Below are 21466 nucleotides of genomic sequence, written 5' to 3'. Positions count from 1 at the left end.
GGGGTATACAGGGTACAGACTGGGCAGTGTTACAGTTACTATGTGCCATCCTGGGCAGTGTATATGACTGAGGTATGTTTGTGTAGGGGTATACAGGGTACAGGCTGGGCAGTGTTAGTTACTATGTGCCATCCTGGGCAGTGTGTTTGTGTAGGGGTATACAGGGTACAGACTGGGCAGTGTTACAGTTACTATGTGCCATCCTGGGCAGTGTATATGACTGCAGATCCCTATCCCAGCCGCCATATGCCGTCATGGTCACGGGACAGAGAAGACGCTTGGTGTGCACAGTGACATGCAGCCGTGCTCCCGCGGGCAGGTGACAGGTGGCTGATAAGCGGCGGGGCCCGTGGCGGAGAGGGCGGACTCTGGGGGATGGCGGCCCTGGGACTGGTCAGAGTCACCGCTGTCAGGCCGCTCCGCCCGCCCGGCCGGTGTATTAATGTGGCGGTGACAGCAGGGTCACATCACTGGCCGCCCGCGTCCTCTGCTCCCTGCACCGGACTCATCCTCCTCCTCTTCCGCCCGGGCGCCCGCCTTCCCCCCAGCAGCGCCAGCCATGCGCGACTATGATGAGGCCACCTCTTTCCTGGGGGACTGGGGACCCTTCCAGCTGACCATCTTCTTCCTGCTCAGCGCCAGCATCATTCCCAATGGCTTCACCGGCCTCTCCGCCGTCTTCCTGGTGGCCATCCCCGAGCACCGGTGCCTGGTGCCCGACAGCGCCAACCTGAGCCAGGCTTGGAGGAATGTCAGCATCCCGCTGGAGGAGAGGGACGGGCAGCGGCTGCAGAGCAGGTGCTGGCGGTACCGGCTGGACATCCTGAGCAACTACTCCGCCCGGGGGCTGATCCCGGGGGTGCACGTCAATGTCAGCGACATCCAGAAGGAGAAGTGCCGGGACGGCTGGCACTATGCCCGGGACCTCTACCACTCCACCGTGGTCACCCAGGTCAGTCCTTATACACAGTATATACACCTGTGTTATGGTGAGCTCCGTGCTGTCAGTGATTAGTGGCTGAAGAGGCCTGTGCGGACCTCCCATCAATAGTGTGGCACAGTGCATAGGTTCCCTTCTATCCTGTATGACGTCACTGATTATAGAAAGGGGAGCAGACATATTAAAACTGAGATTTTAATTATGAATATTAAAAGAATGCCTGTCCCGTCTGCTTAACTGACTGCTCAGCCAATCAGTGACTGGAGTGGGCGTCCCGTCCCAGTCACTGACTGGCTGAGCGAACGGTACATCAGCCGAGTTGTGTCTTGCTGACCTAGGAGCCAGACGCACGAGGAGAGGTAAGTGCCTACTTGCAATCAGTTTCCCCCTGCAGGCTTTAAGATTTTAGCAATCTCTGGACTTCTACTTTAACGGCCTGTTCACACAGAGTAAAACTGCTGGAATTCCACCAGTTTTACTCCGTGTGAACTGACCCTAAGGGTATCTTCACATACACCGTATCGCTCAGCCAATCAGTGCTCTGCCAAGCCACAGCGCACTGATTGGCTGAGTGGGACGTGAAGACGCCGGGACCCCCGAAGCATGGCGGAGCAAATTCGCAGCGAGAAATCCGCTGCGGATCCTTTATGTGTGAATGCACCCTTAGGCTAGATTCACACAGGACAGATCCGCAGTGGATTTCACGCTGAAAATTTGTAGCAAAATCCACTGCGGATCCCTTCACTGTCATTTTCAATACGATTACATACTCGTAGTAGAATTTTCATCCCACTGCGAGTATGTAAAAGGCAGCCCCCTTAACCCTTTGCGTCCCGGTGCATACATTACCGGTCTGCGCTCAGGCTTGCTTCTGGGGCTCCCGGGATCTAGACACCACGCCCCCCGCTCTGAACCGCCGCAATCCCAACAGTAAACAACATAAGTGCAAAAAAATACCAAAGTGCAAAATTGCGCATTTCTGGTCACATCGAATCCAGAAAAATTGTATACGCAATCCATATAGCGATAGAAAGTACAGGTCATATCGCACCTCACTCAGCCCCATAGACCAAAGGATAAAAGCGCTATAAACATGGGCATAAAGCGATTTTAAGAAACATTTATTTTCTTTAAAAAGGTTTTATTTTTTTAAAACCATCGTTGCCTATCTTTGTAATCGAATCGACATGAGGAACATATATAACAGTGATATCTTTGGTTGTTCAGGCATGATGGGAATTGAAGTTTTGCAACAGCTGGAGTGTCAAGGTTAGCCATCACTGATATATATATTACCATAGGACAAGCGGCGCATATAATTTTTTTTCTGGTTTCGCAGCATACTGTATGCAAAAATTAAGTCTGCCATTGCATAATGAAATTAGTGGCGTAAAAATAAGGGATCTTATGGGTCTGTAGGGGAAAAAATACAAGTGCTATGGCCTCTTAAACATGAGGAGGAAAAAACGAAAATTGGCTCTGTCTTAACCCTTAGACGACCCAGGGTGTATAGTTACGCCATGGAAGTCTGTTCCCAGACGACCTAGGGCATAACTGTACGTCCTGGGTTGTTCTCCCGCTATGAAGCGTGCTCTGGAGCGGAGCGCGCTTCATAGCAGGTGGGGGCCGGCTGCATGCAGCAGCCGGGACCTCACCGGTAATGACACGTAATCGTAGCACGACCGCAGCATTTAAGTGTAAGTGACAGGGGGAGTCACACTGCGGGGGTCCCGATCGGTAAAATGGGCCGCCAGAGGTCTCTCACCTTCCTCCGTGCGGTCTGATCGGCGATCTACTGCACTAAGCCTGCACAGGCAGGCCCAATGAGCAGATCGCCCATAACACTGATCAATGCTATGCCTATGGCATAGCAATGATCAGTGTGTGTAATCACACTAGTGTATGTAAAAGTCCCCCAAAGGGACTTCAAATGTGTAAAAAAGTTAAAAACACTAACACACTACCCCAAAACCCCTCCCCCAATAAAAGTTTAAATCACCCCCCTTTCCCATTATATAAATAAAGCATATAAAAATAAATAAGCATATAATATACCGTAGCGTGCGTAATTGTCCAATCTATTAAAATATTACAAGCGTCATTGCGAACGGAGAACGGCGCACACGAAAATAGGGGAAAAATTGCACGGATTACCGATTTAATGTTACATTATATATAAAAAAAATTAATAAAAAGTGATCAAAATGTCCGATCTTCACTAATATGGTATTAATAAAAACTAGAGATCATGGCAGCCTCATAGGTGAAAAAATAAAACTTGTTATAAGCGTCACAATAGGCCCATTTTATTTATAATTAATTGCCAAAAAAAAGGATTTCATTTAAAAAAAATATATAACATTAGAGAATCTGTGTAACCTGCATATGGTTGTGTTCGGACTGACCTATAGAATAATGGTATCATGTCGTTTTTACCATATAGTGCATTAGGTAGACACAGGAACCCCCCAAACGTGACCATATTGCATTCTTTTTTACAATTTCACCAATTTATATCTTCATAAATAATATATTTGGGATTCCATCATACATGTTATGGTAAAATGAAAGACGCCATTACAAAGTACAACTATTACTGTAAAAAACAAGCGCTTACATGGCCTGTAGATAGAAAACTGAAAGTCCTAGAGCTCTTAGAAGGGGAGGAGGGAAAAACGAAAGCGCAAAGATCTAAATTTGCGCGGTCCACTGGGTCATTTTGGGCCTGGTCCTCAAAGGGTTAAAGGGGTATTTCTACTTTCGCTATCCGATACCTACAGGATAGGGGATAAGTGTCTGAATGTGGTGGTCTGCCCACTGGGACCACTGAGATCCTAAGAACGGGCACCTGTCTTACATTGGGTTGTAGTGGCAAGTCATATGTGTGTGCCACTGCTCCATTCATTGTCTATGGAGTTGCCCCAGATAGCTGGGTGCACTGAGGCCTATGGATACATTTGGTATATGCAGTGGAAGCCTTCCCAGGGCACCTACATGACAAAACAAAATGTGAACTGAACCTTAATTCTTTACACATCCATAATGCTTTTTGTAGTTGCGGACCTGTAATTACAGACAGGACTAATGTTTTGGATGTCGGCCCCACTAGGTTTCTATAGTAGAGCTTGCAATCTACGGTTACCTATCCACATAGCTGGAACATAACAGCAGTAACACATAGCTAGCATTCTAGGTTTCTATGGCAAACTATGGCTTAGATATAGGGGGACATTTATTAAGTGTGGCGTTTTCTGCGCCGGACTTAAAAATGTCCCCGTAGCTCCAACACTACGATGTAGAGGCGGACTGCCTCTACATAAATCCCGTGCACGGCAGGAAACCTACGCCAGCTGAGAGCTGGAGTAGGTTTCCTGACTATATTTTCACCCAGAAAATGCTGAATAGCACGGACTCTGAGTCCGCACCCCCCTATGCCACCCCTTCCCCGCCCCCCTAGCGTACCGGGTGGAAAATGCAGATTTGCGAATATTTTATTCGCAAAACGGCCATTTGCAAATAAAATTATTTGCACATGGGCACTTTCCGACGAAAAATACGCTTTTTCCACTTGATACATGTCCCCAATAGTGTGTAAAACGGACATTGGTGTAAACTGCCCATAGTAACCAATCACATCTCAGCTTTTAGCTCTGGTCTGTTTTACACATAAATCTGGGCCTATATTTCTATACAGATCCTACAGACACATAATGGCTACAATAGTGCAAAGTACAATGAGCTAATGTTACTGGAACATAGCAGCAGTAAACACAGGGCTAGCATTCTCAGTATCCACCACAAGCTGGGACACTGGAAACTAGAGATGTGTTGTGTGCATGTGACTGGGGGGAGAGTGACCGCTCTGCTTTTTAGGAACTAGTTCTGCTAGAACCAGCGTGCTCTGCGTGCTCTATCAGTGCTGGTGTAGAAATAAGTGTCTCGCCTGGATACAATGTATGAATATTGTGCAGCATTTCTTACATGCTTTTGAGGGTAAGGGGAGGCTGAAGCCCCTGATGTTTAGCGACATGGAGAGAAAGGAGCTGCTGCACATCACACCTATGGCTGATACTAATGCCGCTAGGCTGTGTTTAAAAACCAACGCCAGGATGTTGGTATGTAATTTGATCAAACCATATTGCCCCATGTACCACGTGCTGGTCTCCTGGTTAACATGGGTCCCTACGCTAAGTCCACACTGCGTCGGTCAGTGACCGCCAACCCCGCAAAGCGTGCACATGCAGGGAATGGAGGCCATGGAATAGCCCTGCAACCCCAATGTCACAGGAACAAACCCAAAATGCCCCCCCAAAACCAGCGTCCTCTATCAGTGCTGGTGTATAAATAAGCGTCTCACCTGGATACAGTGTATGAATATTGTGCAGCAATTCTTACATGCTTTTGAGGGTAAGGGGAGGCTGAAGCCCCTGATGTTTAGCTGTGATCACCATTGGCTGTTGGATCTAACTAGGGATATGATGATAATGTTAAAGGGTTTATAAGGGTATTCTGAGCTGAAATAACACCCCCTATCCACAGATTGCAGAGGGTCCATTCACTGAGACCCCCTGTCCACCCTTTTGAGAGAGTGGTGCTGATTCATTTATTGTTTATGGAGCTTCTGAAGATAGCCAAGTAAAGTGCCAGTCTAAAGACAATCAATCTGAAACTTATACTCTGACTTGAGAATTTAAGAGTTTTATATGGGTTAGAAACACTATTTGAAAAGAATATATATTTTTGTCCATACATCTTTATTTAAAAAAAAATTCTGTTCTACAACTTCTGTTTCCAGCTTCTTTTTATCCCTTTAAACAGCCTGACCGGAGGCAGCAGTGGTATCAGTGAGATAGGCGCTTATTTGCAGAGGCTTTACAAGGCTCAACAATTGTGTGGCCAGGCCATATGGTTAATCACTGAATTGTTTGTGCAGTCCATTTCCATTTATTCTTCTCAACCGCACATCCTCTGTGTAGATGGGGAGATGGGCAGCCGGTAACAGTGATTTTATTGGAATCACAAAAGATTCAGTCAGCTGACACGCATGCTTTTGCAGATCGCTGGTCCTTTACTCTGGCAGATTCTCAGGAATTCCTGGCAACATTTGCCTTATAATTGGTCTATGTTAAAGGGCCTTAATTCTTTTCTCTGAAAACCTAGCTGCTAAGCTGATTTCTGACCAGATCAAACAAGCTTAAAGAGAATGTACCATCATACCTCAAATATTGTGGTATACATACCAGTCTGTTGGCGCTGACATGTAGACTGTAGTGGTGTGGAGCATTTTCCTTTTCCCTGCCCGGTTGCTGTTAATTTCCCCGCCGAATGGATATGCAAATGAGCCGGGCTGAAGCACAGGAAGCGGGCCCGATGGGTGCTATTCCTCTTCACCTCCTCCCCCTGTCCGTGCCGGGTGCCGCTGACTCTCATCATCCACACCTCAGTACCGCCTCTTATGTTAATACGGCAGGTCCTACAGTATGCTGCACAGCCCCGTCTCCTGTTTAGGTCACGGCCGCCCTGTAATCATGCTGGGAAGTAGGACCTGCAGTATTAACATAAGAGGCGGTACTGAGGGGTAGATGATGAGAGTCAGCGGCACGCGTCACAGACAGGGGGAGAAGATGAAGAGTAATCGCACGCACCAAGCCCGCCTCCTGTGCTTCACCCTGGCTCATTTGCATATCTGTTCGGCGGGGAAATTAACAGCGACCGGGCAGGGAAAAGGAAAATGCTCCAAACCACCGTAGTCTACATGTCAGCGCCTACATACTGGTATGTATACCGCAATATTAGAGGTCTCATGGTACATTCACTTTAAAGTGTTATAACTTTCAAAATCTAAATCAACAGTAGATATGATATAAAGCAAGTTTGCAATTTACATTCATTTTAATTATTATTATTATTTTAATCATGGAAAAAAAGGGCACTTCCTGTTTTCTCAAAACAGGAAGTTTAGTGTTTTCCAGGCCATCTGAGCGCTCACAGAGAAGGCAGTCATGTGATTGATGGACAGGTTGGGGGAGATTTATCAAACATGGTGTAAAGTGAAACTGGCTCAGTTGTCCCTAGCAACCAATCAGATTCCACCTTTTATTTTTCAAAGAGTCTGTGAGAAATGAAAGGTGGAATCTGATTGGTTGCTAGGGGCAACGGTGCCAATTCTACTTTATACCAGTTTGATAAATCTCCCCCATTGAGTTGTGACTCTGTACTAGCTGGAATTCCTGTGTTTTAGTCTGTTTTTTTTTTACCAGCACATGCTTACAACAACAAAAAAATTAATGTAAATTGCAAACTTTCTTTATTTCACATCTACTGTTGATTTTAGATTTTGAAAGTGGAGCTGTCCTCCAGGGTCTCTCTCCCCTCATCCGCTCATTTTGTTATTTCCTCCCCCTTTCCAGCATCTGCCTCTAAGGCTAAATTCCCACGTTCCGTATACACAGTCTGTAGGCAACCTTTATGCAATGGACTGAACTGTCAGAGCTCCCTGCATCATAATTCATTATGATGCAGTGCGCTCTGAAACAGTTGAGTCTCTGGCTGTGTCAGTACAGTAGCGCAGAGCTTTAACTATTTTGTAGCTTGCTGCATCGTAATAAATTATGATGCAGGGAGTTCATTCCATTGAATACTGGCTGCCTACGTGTATATGGAACGTGGGAATGCAGTTTTAGGGTATGTTCACACTATAGAATCTGCACCGAGACGCCAAGCGGATTCCGCCAGGCCACTTCCACTTCCGCCAGTCCAATAGACTCAATTATATACGCCAGCGGATTCCGCCATCTGCCCAAAGAATTGACATGTCAATTCTATGGGACCAGCGGAATCCGTTTAATGTCTCTGCAGATTCCATAGCGGCACATTAGCTTTAAGTATCAACTGAACCTGCCATGACACCAGCCAATTACCCCCTTGACTCTTACCTTATGGCAAATGTCAAGGATGAGGAAAATTGATATGTTGCATTTCAACTTCTCAATACTTTTGAGAATTATGGGAGAAGTAGAAGAGATCACTGTTGACTGAATGAGTGTTTGGCTGACAGCTGTATTTTAGGGTATGTTCACACTGAGGAATGCAAGAGGAACGTTTTCTGCTTGAAATTTCTTGCCTATTCTGCTCTGGCAGAATTCAAGCCCCCATATTTATTTTTTATATATTTTTTTAATTTATTTCTTTTTTTTGTAAATCTCTGCTTTGTTCATATTTTATGGGAGAAATTTCAAGTGGAAATTAAGAGGGAAAAGTGGGCACTAAGAATAGGAGATGTTAGTGACTCGCAATGGGAGGTAATGAAGCAGAATTTTAGGACAAATTCGCTCAGTGCCTCTCATCGTTTGATACTGGCTAAGATCCTGTATAGAGTTTACCTCTCCCCGGAAAGGTTGCATATTATGCATTGTAGGACAGACTCTAACTGTCCGAAATGCCAGCAAGAACATGCAGATCTTTTTCACCTGGTGTGGGATTGTCCTCTAGTTCAGACCTTCTGGGGCGAGGTAATAGGTTTTATGAAGAATTCAATGGGCATGGTGTTCGAGGAGGACACCTTTTCATTATTGATGGGTGCCTTTTCTTCTGAGGTGGGAGATGGTAGATGTATAAATAAACTTACTACTCTGGCGAAGGTGTTGATCTCCCGTCATTGGATGGGCCCTTCTCCTCCTCCTCTTGGGGAATGGGAGCGATTAGTGGAAAGAGTGTACAATTATGAAAAATCCCTGGCTAAAAAACAATCATGTAAATCACTGACTCGGTTTTGTAGGATATGGGTAAAATGGGAAAATAGAAGATTTAATTGATGAGTTTCCCCTTTTTTTTTTTTTTTTTTTTTTTTTCTTCTCTTCTTTCTTTCTTATTTTCCGCATCCTCTGTGGGTGGGTGGGTGGGTGGGGGGTGGGGAGGGGTAAAATGTACTTTATATTTTGTAAGGATGGTTAGAGTGAGATTCGTAGGTTTTTTGGGCTGTTAAAAATAGGCATGATTAGGATATGTTAAGATACTAAAAACTTTTTAATTGGTCTTTTGTACTTGATGCTCTGGGGCACAAAAGTGTCTGGAACGTTGCTCTAATGTCTTTTAGATATGTTTTATGTTATTTTGGAGAAATAAAAGTATTAAAATAAAAAAAAAAAAGAGTGAATTCCTCGTCTCTTCCTCAGTGTAAACGCCCCCTAAGGCATGGGTCTCCAAACTGCGGCCCTCCAGCTGTTGTGAAACTACAACTCCCATCATGCCTGGACAGCTAAACCTTTTGGATTTAGCTGTCCAGGCATGATGGGAAATGTAGTTTTGCAACAGCTGGAGGGCCACAGTTTGGAGACCCATGCCCATGCACACTGAGCAAAAGACAAGGAATTGAAGAGGAATCCGCTCTTAAATTCTGCTTAAAATTCCTCCCGTAAAAGAATGAGCAGGGCAATGTCTCATTGTGTTCAATAGGATTTCCGCTCTGTTGTTCACACTGCAGAATTTACAAGCAGAATTTTCTGCCGCAGATCTGCTTTGCGCCCAAAGAATTAACATGTCACTTCTTTTGGCAGAATTTGCTAGAGGAATCCTATAGAAGTCAATGAGGCTTGCATTCCGCTTGAATTCATCTCAAATTCAGAAGAGGAATTTCAAGCAGAAATTCCTCGCCTTTTGCTCAGTGTGCATGAGCCCAAACATAACAAGCTTTATTCCACACCCAATAGATTTGCAATCAAAAATTTTGCAGCAAATCTTTATGGAAATTCTCAACATTCAAAATCTGAACATCCATCACATGTTGCTGAATTATTATGATTATTATTATTTATTAATCTCTGTAGATTAAAATTTTTTAAATTAATTAAATAAATTAAATCAATGGTTAACCTGCAGCAGTACCGATGGGCTGATGTGTTTTTACTACAACACTAAAATAACATTCCCATTCATTCCAGTGAAAACTCCCCATAAACCAGTGTGCAGAGTTCACATCCATATGGAAACAAGTGGATGTAAACCGTCCCACTGAAGAGAATAGTGGCCTGATACTTTCTGTACTGACAATAAAATTCTCATAAAGCAGTATAAGGTTTTAATGGGAAAGTGCTATGTGTTCAATCATAATTAATGCCTGCGGTTTAGGGCTGCAGGGCAGAAGGACAGAGCTCCCAGTGTTACCCATATGGATATGGCAATATACCCTAGTGCTGCTGCCTCCGTGTGTGTTCAGGCCTGGTTCCTGACAGCTGTGCTATGTGTACATCACTGATAACAATGTGGTGATAATACAGAAGTGGTACAGAGTTCACTTGGCTTGTCAGGCTGTATTGTGAAATCGGGGAGCTGAGCTGCAGTAACCAGACACTACCACTATGCAATGTTACTAACTGCTTCTGGCCTATTCACTTTGCATTGTCAGTGTCAAACTTTTGTTAAAGGTTCTTTTTGGGACAGGGAAGTCTTTTTTTTTTTTTTTTTTTTTTTTTTCCCCTCTTCTCATTTTGTCCATGCAATTTTCCAAGAAGACTACGTTCTGCCTCGTGATGGCTGAAAGAAGATCTCCACTTATTATTCACGACTTATGTCTCACCCAGTCACATGTACATTTCCTCTTCTGTTTGGTTAGTGCAGCAGCTGTAATAGAAATACGCTGAAAAGAGGACTGCATTGCTAAGGGTTTTACTGGTAAATAAATAACATTTCCAGTTCAACCAGTTAACCCACATAATAAGACTGTGCATCCAGATGACACTTTCTCATATGCACGACATTACATTGCCCACATATAGCCTGTATTTTCCATATTATACAGGTAGATGCATAGTATGTACTTCTCATCCTGTCACCTCCTTGTTACCCTACACACAAGCAATAATACTGAACTCAAACATGGTGTATCTGCTGAACATGTCCATAGCACTTTTATCCTGATATATGGGCCCTTTAAATTTATCAGGTAAATGAGTATTCATGGTGTGCTGGCTCTGTATTACTGTATGTATGTGGTTTCTGCATTGTACAGTATTGGTGACAGGATGTCAGCATCTTCTGTTCTGGGTGATGTCGGTGCTATATACAGACAGGGTGCACTCTCACCTACATTCACATTTTCTGAATAATCTAATCGGCTTTTCTGGAGGCTAAAGTGCACGGTAACCATAATATACTGGAAACTGTGCCAGCAAATGGATTTGTAAGTTACAATACTGTGCTCGTGTAGGTGACGCATTAAACCGAGTGTGAACACAGGGATGTTTGTACATTTACAGCACACACGTGTCAGTGTGTTTTTTAAGGGAATACACATAGTCTTCTGTAAACGCTCCAAGGCTGTTGTCACACTTGACACACATATATATATACAGCTCTAATACAGTTGCGAAAATGTGGCCATTTTATCCCTAAGGGAAACCAGCCTTACAGGACCTCACTGGCTTTAAAGGGTTAACTGAGCTATGAAAGTTTGTTGTGTTTTTTTTTTTTTTTTTTTTACTTAACAATTGAAGAGATTTTTGTGGTCATCATGAACTTTCCTATGTAAGAACTCTGCTGAATGTACACGTGTCAGATGGGATTGCCACATCTAAAGTTAAATGGGTGTTCTTTCTCTGCTCATTCTCTAAATCCATTGCTGTCTGAACACCTAGGGTCCTATTATACGGGCCAACTACAGCACGATTATTTTAGTAAACGAGCACCGATCTGCTAGATCGGTGCTTGTTTACTGGACCTGGACGGCCCGATATTTGGTCAGTTAGAGCTGCATGGACAATGTTAGCAATGTCCATGCAGCCCTTGCCCAAACACTTGATACCTTACCTCTCCCCGCTCCCGGTCTTCCCTCCTGTCCTCCACAGCTTCCCGGTCCCGGCTGCAGCAGCAGCGTCTGAGCGGCGAGTCAGCTGGGGAGAGGTAAGGTATCTGGTGTTCGGACAATGGTCAGCCGTTGGCCGCATATCGATATTAAACCTAGCGATGCGGCAACGATTTTAGGTCCAAAGCTAAATCAATGATCAGCTGATGATCATTTCATCGGCTGATAGTTTTCTGACCGCAGTACCTTTAGGGTTAACCCTCATCACCAGAGCATGGCTACGGTGCTGACAGTTTCGGCATGTCCCCGGCTATCACTGACAGCCAGGACTCACCGCAGATGACAGCTTCTATGCCTGTGTCATCCTGGATCAGAAATTAACGTTACTGCAGCTTTGGGCATAGGCTGCAGCAACGTTAATTTATTGTGCAGCGACGGGAGGGGGTTAAACCATATTTGCTATTTCCTGCAGCACAGTTGATGGTAATTTTTTCTGCTCTGTGAGCTGATGATGCCAATGAAGTTTTAAATTAAATCGGACATAAGTTAAAGGGGTTGACCACTTTATAGTAAAATAGGTCAGTGTACAGTTTTAGTTAGTGTACTCACTGTATATACTGACAGCAGCTCCCTGTGTACCTCATAGAGCTAATATCAGACTCCCCTCCTCCAGGCTGTCCTGCTCTGTGGTGAGTCTCTCCATAAGATGCCCCCCTTCCCCCATTGTCACCATAGACAAATACAGGCTCAGAGCTGGACACTGGGGGCGGCGCATGGTCAAATGATCCTCTAGGTCAGCCATCTTATGGAGAGACTCACCACAGAGCAGGACAGCACAGCCTGGAGGAGGGGAGTCTGATTTTAGCTCTGAGGTACACAGGAAGCTGCTGTCACTAAGGCATATGAGTACACTTACTAACACTGTACACTGAGCAATTTTACTATAAAATGGCCAACTCCATCGTCATTGTGTTTTGTGTCTCCTAACCATTGGTAGGACAGATGGTCTCTTTCTTTCTTCTTCTTCTACAGATTTTAACCTCTGCCATCTAACATTTAGGGTTTAATTCCAAATGTACTTTCTTAGGGTCTTATACTTAGTTCTGCATACACATTACATTATGCACATTAAGTCTTTTTGGCATGTGGTTAGAGTTCTCATTGTTTTTTCTTGGTGTACAAGGTGTTCAGGATTACATGTATATAAACCCTGCTTAAACACCCTAAGCCACTAGTAATCAAATGTTCAGGTTCGGAGAAACCTAAGTGTGCTCAAGGTTTGCTCATCTTTTCTCTTCCTTGATGTTCAGCTCCGTTACAAAGTCTGTGGTGTTGGTGCCATCTTGTGGCCATATCTGTGTATTACCCTGCAAGTTGTTTTTCAGTTTTATTTGATTCATCTATGGTTGCCTGATTAAACTGGTTTTCAGTTACTGGCTAGATGACCACTACAACAGTGCAAGGAAAATATGCCAGCTAGAATGCTTAGAGTGTATTGTACTACTTCTAGAGGAAAGTGCCCTTTCTATGTACCCAATAGAATGCAAGCCCTCCCTCAGAGGTATAGTTATTTGGGTGAAAGACTTTGAATAAGCTTCCATACCTGTAATGAAAGATAAAATGAAGACTTCTCCTGTGGGTTCACAGACTTTCATCTGAGGGAGAGTTCACAAGAATAGATGAAGCACACCCCTCCACTTCTCGGGGAGCAGAGATAAAAGATTACATGTATGTGTTATGAAAAGACTCTATTTGGGCAGTCCATTCAGAAGACTAACCTGACTCTACCTTTTGGGGACCTAGTAACTCCTTCAATGTAATTCCTCACAGTTCTAATGTCTGTATGGAAGACGCTTGACAAAGTCCTCATTCTTAACCAGAGGTCTATCTTATTTCCTTAGACAGGTCTGGAGAGGTCTTTGTAAGCAGACATGTTCCTGGAATCTTCTCAAGTCTTCTTCTTATAAGTACCTCTATGCAATGGCACATCAGGACCACAGATACCTACAGACAGGACCTCATCTGTATAGCTGATCTGATTGCCTTGATGGTGCTGGCCTCCTTGTCTCCTGTAGGGAGCAGAACACCTTCCAATGATGGAGATCAGAGCCATTCATATGCTTGTACATCACATTCTCTTCATTTGATAGGAGGTTTTATAAAGAAAAAAAATAGTTCCAGAGCTACGTCATACATTGGTTGTCAAGGCAGTGCCTTGTCCACCATTTTAGTAATGTAGCTGGCAGAGCAACATCTTCCCTCATCATTCAGCCATCTAAAAGCCTTAAAGGCAAAGTGTCATTAGAAAATGACCTCTTGTTTAAATAATGTTTTTATGTTAAAGGGGTAGTGCGGCGCTAAAAAATTATTCACAGAATAACACACATTACAAAGTTATACAACTTTGTAATGTATGTTATGTCTGTGAATCGCTCCCTTCCCGTGTCCCACCACCCCCGCCTGTGTACCCGGAAGTGTTTGTGCATTATACATTACCTGATCCGTGTCGCGCATGTTCTCCGCGTCATCAGCTGCTCAGCCGCAATTGGCTGAGCATAACTGTGCTCAGCCAATCGCGGCTGAACACAGTTATGACACGGTAGAGGGGGGACGGCGGCAGCGATTCGGCCGGCCGAAGATTACGTTTGGCACAAGATGGAGGACATGCGCGACACGGATCAGGTAATGTATAATGCACCAACACTTCCGGGTACACGGGCGGGGGTGGTGGGACACGGGAAGGGGGCGATTCACAGACATAACATACATTACAAAGTTGTATAACTTTGTAATGTGTGTTATTCTGTGAATAATTTTTTAGCGCCGCACTACCCCTTTAAACATATTTTTTTTTTTAGCATTTTTATTGACTTCTTTTTTTTTTCCTTTTTAAATTTTCCATTTTTTTTCTAGCTATATTATAAAATCCTGAAATCTTGCAATTTTCATTCTCACCACTGGAGCTAAAACTAAGCTGAGACTTCCTGTTATGTCTGTAATAAGAGAAGGCTGCTGTAAAGTGCGCTGTACAGCATTGCAGAGACATGTGAACCGGTAGATAGAGAAAATTATAACAGCTCTCTGCGGAATGACCTCTTCAAAGGTCACAGAGCATGCTCTGTAATGTTTTACATTCATCTCAAGGGAACAGACTATGTCTATTGTCTATGTCCATGAGTCTTGCTGTAAAGCATGTCACTAAATACTGTTAAGAACAGTTCAGGCAAGATGGCAGCCCCTATAACAATGTATGAAAAGTTAAATAAAAAAATAAGTTAAAGTCAGAAAATAGAAACAGATTAGAATAAAAGTACAAATTTTAGTATCTGATTAGAATCAGTAAAAGAAAATTTAAGTGACACATTCCCTTTAAAGTGTCACTGTCGTTATACCTTTCAAAATCTGAATCACCCGTAGATGTGAAATAAAGCAAGTTTGCAATATACATTCATAATTTTTTGTTATGTTGTAAAACAAAGCTGTACGTACAAAAAATCCAGGTCCAGTCTCCTGAAGGCAGATTTTCTGACTTGTGCTTGTTAAAAAAAATGAAAAAAAAAACGGGAATTTCAGCCAGTACAGAGAGTCACGGCTCAATGTTTTCATCAGCTTTTGTGATTGCAGCATACCTTTATTGGGCCAGGAGGATCTGTTTTCTTAGCTCATGGTACTCCTCTGGGACATCTGGGGTCTGAGGGCAGCCGTCACTGTCCTGACCTTCAGAAACCTACACTAACAGCCTGGAGGTTGACAGGGCTCCAACACCAAAACATTTCTCCAGCATATGTGGAAGATTTGTTCTGATTTTTATCACTATCCAGTGCACAGTTACACTATCCAAAGCAAATCTGCATTTACCCTATAGCTTCTTTTTCATGCTTGATCAAAGAAGTACCGTCTACTAAAACTTTCTGTACATTCAGACCCCATCAGCAGCACAAGGCTCCTTCCCCAAATTATGTTAAAGGGGTACTTTACGGAAACAGTTTTATTATCAGCAACTGATAAGTAGACTTGAGATTTTTTAATAGAAGTAAATTATGGTGCGTTTACACAGAGAGATTTATCTGACAGATTTTTGAAGCCAAAGTCAGGAATGGATTTGAAAAGAGGAGAGATTCCAGTCTTTCCTTTATGACCCGTTCCCTGTTTATGGTCTGTTCCTGGCTTTGGCGTCAAAGATCTGTCAGATAAATCTCTCTGTGTAAACGCACCATTAGGGCCCTTTTACACAGAAAGATTATGTGACAGATTTTATCTGCCAAAGATCTGAAGCCAAAACCAGGAATGGATTTGAAGAGGAGAAATCTCAGGCTTTCCTTTATGACCTGATCTCTGTTTATAGTCTGTTTCTGGCTTTGGCTTCTGTCAGATAATCTTTCTGTGTAAATGGACCCTTACAAATCTGTAAGTTTTTAACACCAGGAAAAAAAACATTTTCACTGCAGTACCCCTTTAATAACCTTGGGGTCCTTATAGCATTTTAAGTTTCACAGAAATTTCCATCTTTCCTTTAAGCCTTCAGCGTGGAGAATCTTCATGTGTTTTGCTGCTGATGGGACTAAGGGTAAATAAATGTAAACTCTATTCTGATCAGCAAATGGAAAAATTCTTGCCATGATCAAGTTGACAAATAGATACATGTAATTTTTTTATTTTTTTTACAGTGGTATTGACTAAATAAAAAAAAAAAACCTCTGCCTACCTTTAAAGCTGACCATTTAGCTTAGGCACTTGCTGGTGAATCCTATCGAAAATGTAATGTGTATGGCAACACCAACTTGGGGCATGTTGCTTAAAGGAGAAGTCCTGCCAAAATGTATTTTTTTTTAATATGGTATTATCACATTGCACATAGCACATATAGTGCTATTTTCCTCAATTTAGTAGATCAGGCAGGCTTCAGATTCTGTAAAAAAAACTGTGATGTCACGAATCAGGTGTAATTCACATGAAGTGTCCAGCAGGGGGCGCATATGTAGAAATCTATGTAGTGTAGTCCCATAGCTGAGCCTGCATGTATTCACCACAGGAACAGGGGTGTAAGATGTACACAGGCTCAGACAGATCTCAAGGAAATGCCACTCTCCCACTCTTTTAGAACTACAACCATCAGCAGGCGCTCCTGGCTGCTGCTTAACCTGCACTGAACCAGGCAACACACTCCCTGTGCCGTGCGGGCTGAGCAGCAGCCAGGAGCACCTGCTGAGAGTTGTACAAGACTGGGAGAGCGGCATCAGATGTCACCACACTGCCCCCTACAGATCCCAGACAGAAGATGCCCCCCTCCTACCCCCTACATACTCCAGATGCCGTAGGGGCTGAGCAGCAATCTCCCAACGCTGCCCCTTACAGACCCCAGACATAGGATGCCTCCCTCCTACCCCAGATGCTGTACGGGCTGGAGGGGATGCTGAGAGTTCCCTCCTCCCATTGCATCCCTCCCGGAGGAGGGAGGTAACTCTCAGCATGCCCTCCAGCCCGTACAGCATCGTACGGCACAGGGAGGGAGGGTGAAGGTAGTTAGATGCATCTCTCTCCCTGTGCTGCCCAGTGCAGTGGTGGGCTGAGCAGCAGCCAGAAGCGCCTGCTGAGGGTTGTAGTTCTACAAGAGTGGGAGAGTGGAATTTCCTTGAGATCTGTCCAAGCCTGTGTACATCTTACACCCCTCTCCCTATGGTGAATACATGCAGGCTCAGCTACATTACATAGACACTACACTACATAGACTTCTACATATACTGCACCCCCTGCTGGACACTTCATGTGAATTACACCTGATTCGGACGTCGTTTTTTTTTACAGAATCTGAAGCCTGCCTGATCAACTAAATTAAGGAAAATTTCAGTATATGTGCATTTCCCAAAATTAGTGTATATTAGGAATTTGTCTAACTTTTCTTAGGTAATAACATGTTAAGGCCCTATTACACAGATTTATCTGACAGATTATTGAAGCCAAAGCCAGGAACAGACTATAAACAGAGAACAGGTCATAAAGCAAAGACTGAGATTTCTCCTCTCAGTTATCTATCAGAAAATAGGGCCTTAAGAGATAAGAACTGTAAAAAGGTTTGACAGCCACTTGTCTTAAGGTGCCCATACGCTTCATACTAAAGTTGTCCGAACCCGCTGCTGGTGACACATGGGGTGGCTCCCACTGACTGCTGTATCAGTGTAGCTACACATATACAGACATTCATTCACATTGCAGCCTTTCAGGGTGGATCATTGCAGTTGGGAAGCCTTTCAGTGTTTCATGCTGCCCGTGATTGGAAACATAGCTCCTTTCTTCCAGAAACAGCGCCACTCTAGTCCTTAAAATTTTCATATTGCTCCCATTTACCTAAGTAGCTTTTTCTTTGTTCCTCCAGTGGGACCTGATCTGTGACAATGACTGGAAAGTTCCATTGACCTCATCGATTTTCTTCTTGGGGGTGCTGCTTGGCTCATTTGTTTCAGGACAGATGTCAGACAGGTAAGTTGCTTTTTTTATCAATGTGGTATAATCTCTGAAGATTTAACTTAAGGGTGCGTTCACACGTACAGGATCCGTAGCAGATTTGAAGTGGCAGATTGAAAGCAAATCAAATCTTGGCCATGAAATCTGCTGCAAATCCTGTACGTGTGAACGCACCCTAATGGTGTATTGTAAGCTAAAATAAGGGCACTATTCCACGGGCCGAGCAATGATGTAAACGAGATGTAAACTGCTAGATCGGCACTCGTTTACTGGGCCTATTCCACAGCCCCGATGATCGTTAATCGAGGGCTGCAGGGACATCGTTGCCGATGTCCTTGCAGCAATACATTACCTGTCCGGGCTTCTCCTGCGCTCCGTCTTCCTCCCCGGGTCCCACGGCGTAGCATCAGCTTCGGTGCGGCCTGACTGAGCTGTCAGACCGCTTAGCCAATCACTGGCCGCGGCGGTCCCGGCCTGTGATTGGCTGAGTGGTCTGACTGCTCAGTCAGGCCGCTCCGAAGTTGCTGATGCTGCGATCGGGACCCGGAGTGCAGGAGAAGACCGGACAGGTAATATATGCTGCGCTTCTCAAATCGTCAGTTGCCCGCTGCGCACCGCTATTCCACCGTAGCGAAGCGATGGGGGACCGATGATTTTAGGTCTGGCCCTAAATAAATGATCAGCTGATGACACGATCATTGGTTGATCGTTTTCTCTATTCCACCGAGCGATAATCGTCCAAATCGGGCCGAATGGGGCCAATTCAGCCGATTATCGCTTCCGTGGAATAGGCCCCTAACTCATCCTATCCACAGGATCATGGGGGCGGTCTGACCTCCTTACCCTCACGACGATGTCCGTATCGGTCCGTGGCTCCTTTGTGTTGAGTAGAGCAGTGGGCACAGCATGTGCTGTGCTCGGCTTCCCGTGGCAGCTCCATTTATTCTCTATGGAGGTGCCGGAAAGAGCCTAGTACAGCAATTTTCTCTTTCCAACGGCTCCATAGGAATGAATAGAGTCACGTGCTGTACTCACAGCTCTATTCTAAACAAAGGAGCCATGGCCCGATACAGAGAACTCTTACTTGTCCCCTATACTGTGGATAAGGGACAAGTTATTTTATCTTTGAATATCCCTTTTGAGGATCAATTCACACAATGGATTTTCAATCACATTTTGAAACTGAATATGTTCCAATATTCATCCTGCTTCCCATGTTCCTTTTCACATGACACAGCATTTTCTACATGTGGATTTGGAGAAAGAGATTAATAATCCACATCCAAATACATAATATAGCGCACTGAAATCCTAATTCTGTCTTTAGTGAAAACCTAAAGGCTGGGTTCACACACAGTATATTTCAGTCAGTATTGTGGTCCTCATATTGCAACCAAACCAGGAGTGGATTGAAAACACAGAAAGGCTCTGTTCACACAATGTTGAAATTGAGTGGATGGCCGCCATTTTTGCTGTTATTTAAAAACAACGGCTGTTATATTGAAATAATGGAAGTTCTTTACTGTTATATGGCGGCCATCCACTCAATTTCAACATTGTGTGAACAGAGCCTTTCTGTGTTTTCAATCCACTCCTGGTTGAGGTTGCAAAATACTGACTGAAATATACATAGTGTGAACCCAGCCAAATACTGTGTACTAAACCAAGTGACATGAACATCTCCTCCAAAAGACCCATAGTAGCAATGGCTCCCTATAATTTAAAGTTACAGTATAGCAAATAACAAGTTGATTGGCAAGGGTCCGACTGCTGGGAATGAGGACAAAACTGACAGTGCTTTAGTCTATTGGACCCGCTGAACATGGCTGATCAGCTTGTTATCCTCTATTATGTATAAGTGATAAGTTCCTGGAAATGCCCCTTTAAACGTGTACTCTGGGGATGGGTGCTGCTAATACATTGCTTTAATGATGTTATTACTTTGTAATATAATTTCATTAAAATAATTGTATAATTTTTGGGGGTTTTATTTATGCTTCCATTCATCTTCCGTTAAGTGGCAGCAGTAAGGACTACACAGCTCCCTTTGTCGCCACCAACATTTGTGTCCGGAACTGCGGGGCTATCTAAGCCGTTTCCAGCCTCCTGCTCTGATCTAGCGCTGCTGCTACAGTACCTGGAGGAGGCTGTCTGACACAATTACTGTGTGTGGTAGCTTCTGCACAGCAAGCGATGATTGCTGTCCCTGCTTGTTCTGTTAGTGGTTCTATATCAATTACCTTATGCTGTCCAGAGGCTATCACACACAGTAATTGTGTCAGGCAGCCTCCCCCAGGTACTGTATATTAGAATTGTCAGTACATGAGGGGAACGGGACCCTGCTCTGTGTAGCCCTGCAGTTCCCAGCACAACAGTTGGTGGCAGCAGAGGGGTCGGTGTTGCCCCTTGCTGCTGCCACTCAACAGAAGTTGAATGGTAACTTAAAGTAATACAGATAAATATAACTGTATTAAACAATGTTTTAGCAAAAAGGATGTGTTCTATGGACTCGAGAATCCATTTATTTTTCACCCCATTCAGAGTAATATTCTGTACCAGTTACTGATATAAAACCTCATATGAAAATATCGCTCACAATGCTGGAGACTTGGTGTTGTTGTACACTACATATATTGATTTTTCTCCCTTTCGGGCTGTGATCTATCATACAAGGCAGTAATTCATCAAATATTACATTTGTCTTGGACTTTGTGCTCAGAACTGTACAGTTTATTGCTTTACCTTTGATACTTATACACTGTATTAACTGGAGATTTGCATATAGTAACCTTTTGTCCATCATGTTCACAGGTTTGGTAGGAAGAAGGTCCTCTTTGCTACTATGGCTGTCCAGACGGGGTTCAGTATAGTACAAGTTTTCTCTGTCAGCTGGGAAATGTTTACTGTGCTGTTCCTCATTGTTGGGATGGGACAGATCTCTAATTATGTGGCAGCATTCATACTTGGTAAGAATAAAGACCCTATTTATTGACTTACATGGGAGTGTATTTTAGACATGCTCTGTGACCTGTGCAGAGGTTAGTTTCCTGGGAGCTCACTATCGGCTACTATAAGTGGTTCCTTATCTATACTTTGGTGTACTTTGGAGTACTTTTCAGTGTCTCTTGACAGTAAAGGACCTTTTACACAGGCTGTTGCCCCTTCAGCCGATAAACGGCCAGTGTAAAAGTGTCAGCAATCAGCTGAGGAGCGGGAAAATGCCTGATCCTCAGCTGATGGCATCTTTTGTGCCACGCTAAAATATA

The 21466-nt window shown here is 43.9% G+C and overlaps 1 protein-coding gene across 1 annotated transcript in view; it reads left to right on the top strand.

The window, feature by feature from the left end:
* Positions 1-334: 334 nt before the first annotated feature.
* LOC138792893 (organic cation/carnitine transporter 2-like) overlaps positions 335-21466 on the top strand; it is a 41661-nt gene continuing 20529 nt past the window's right edge. Inside the window, exons 1-3 of the mRNA XM_069970967.1 lie at positions 335-952; positions 18112-18215; positions 21012-21166. Coding sequence (XP_069827068.1) covers positions 560-952; positions 18112-18215; positions 21012-21166 — 652 coding nt within the window. The 5' untranslated portion in view covers positions 335-559. The remainder of the gene's footprint in view (positions 953-18111; positions 18216-21011; positions 21167-21466) is intronic.

Source organism: Dendropsophus ebraccatus, chromosome 1 (assembly GCF_027789765.1).
Source record: "Dendropsophus ebraccatus isolate aDenEbr1 chromosome 1, aDenEbr1.pat, whole genome shotgun sequence".
Taxonomy (NCBI): domain Eukaryota; kingdom Metazoa; phylum Chordata; class Amphibia; order Anura; family Hylidae; genus Dendropsophus; species Dendropsophus ebraccatus.
This window is presented reverse-complemented; position numbering and strand designations above follow the sequence as displayed.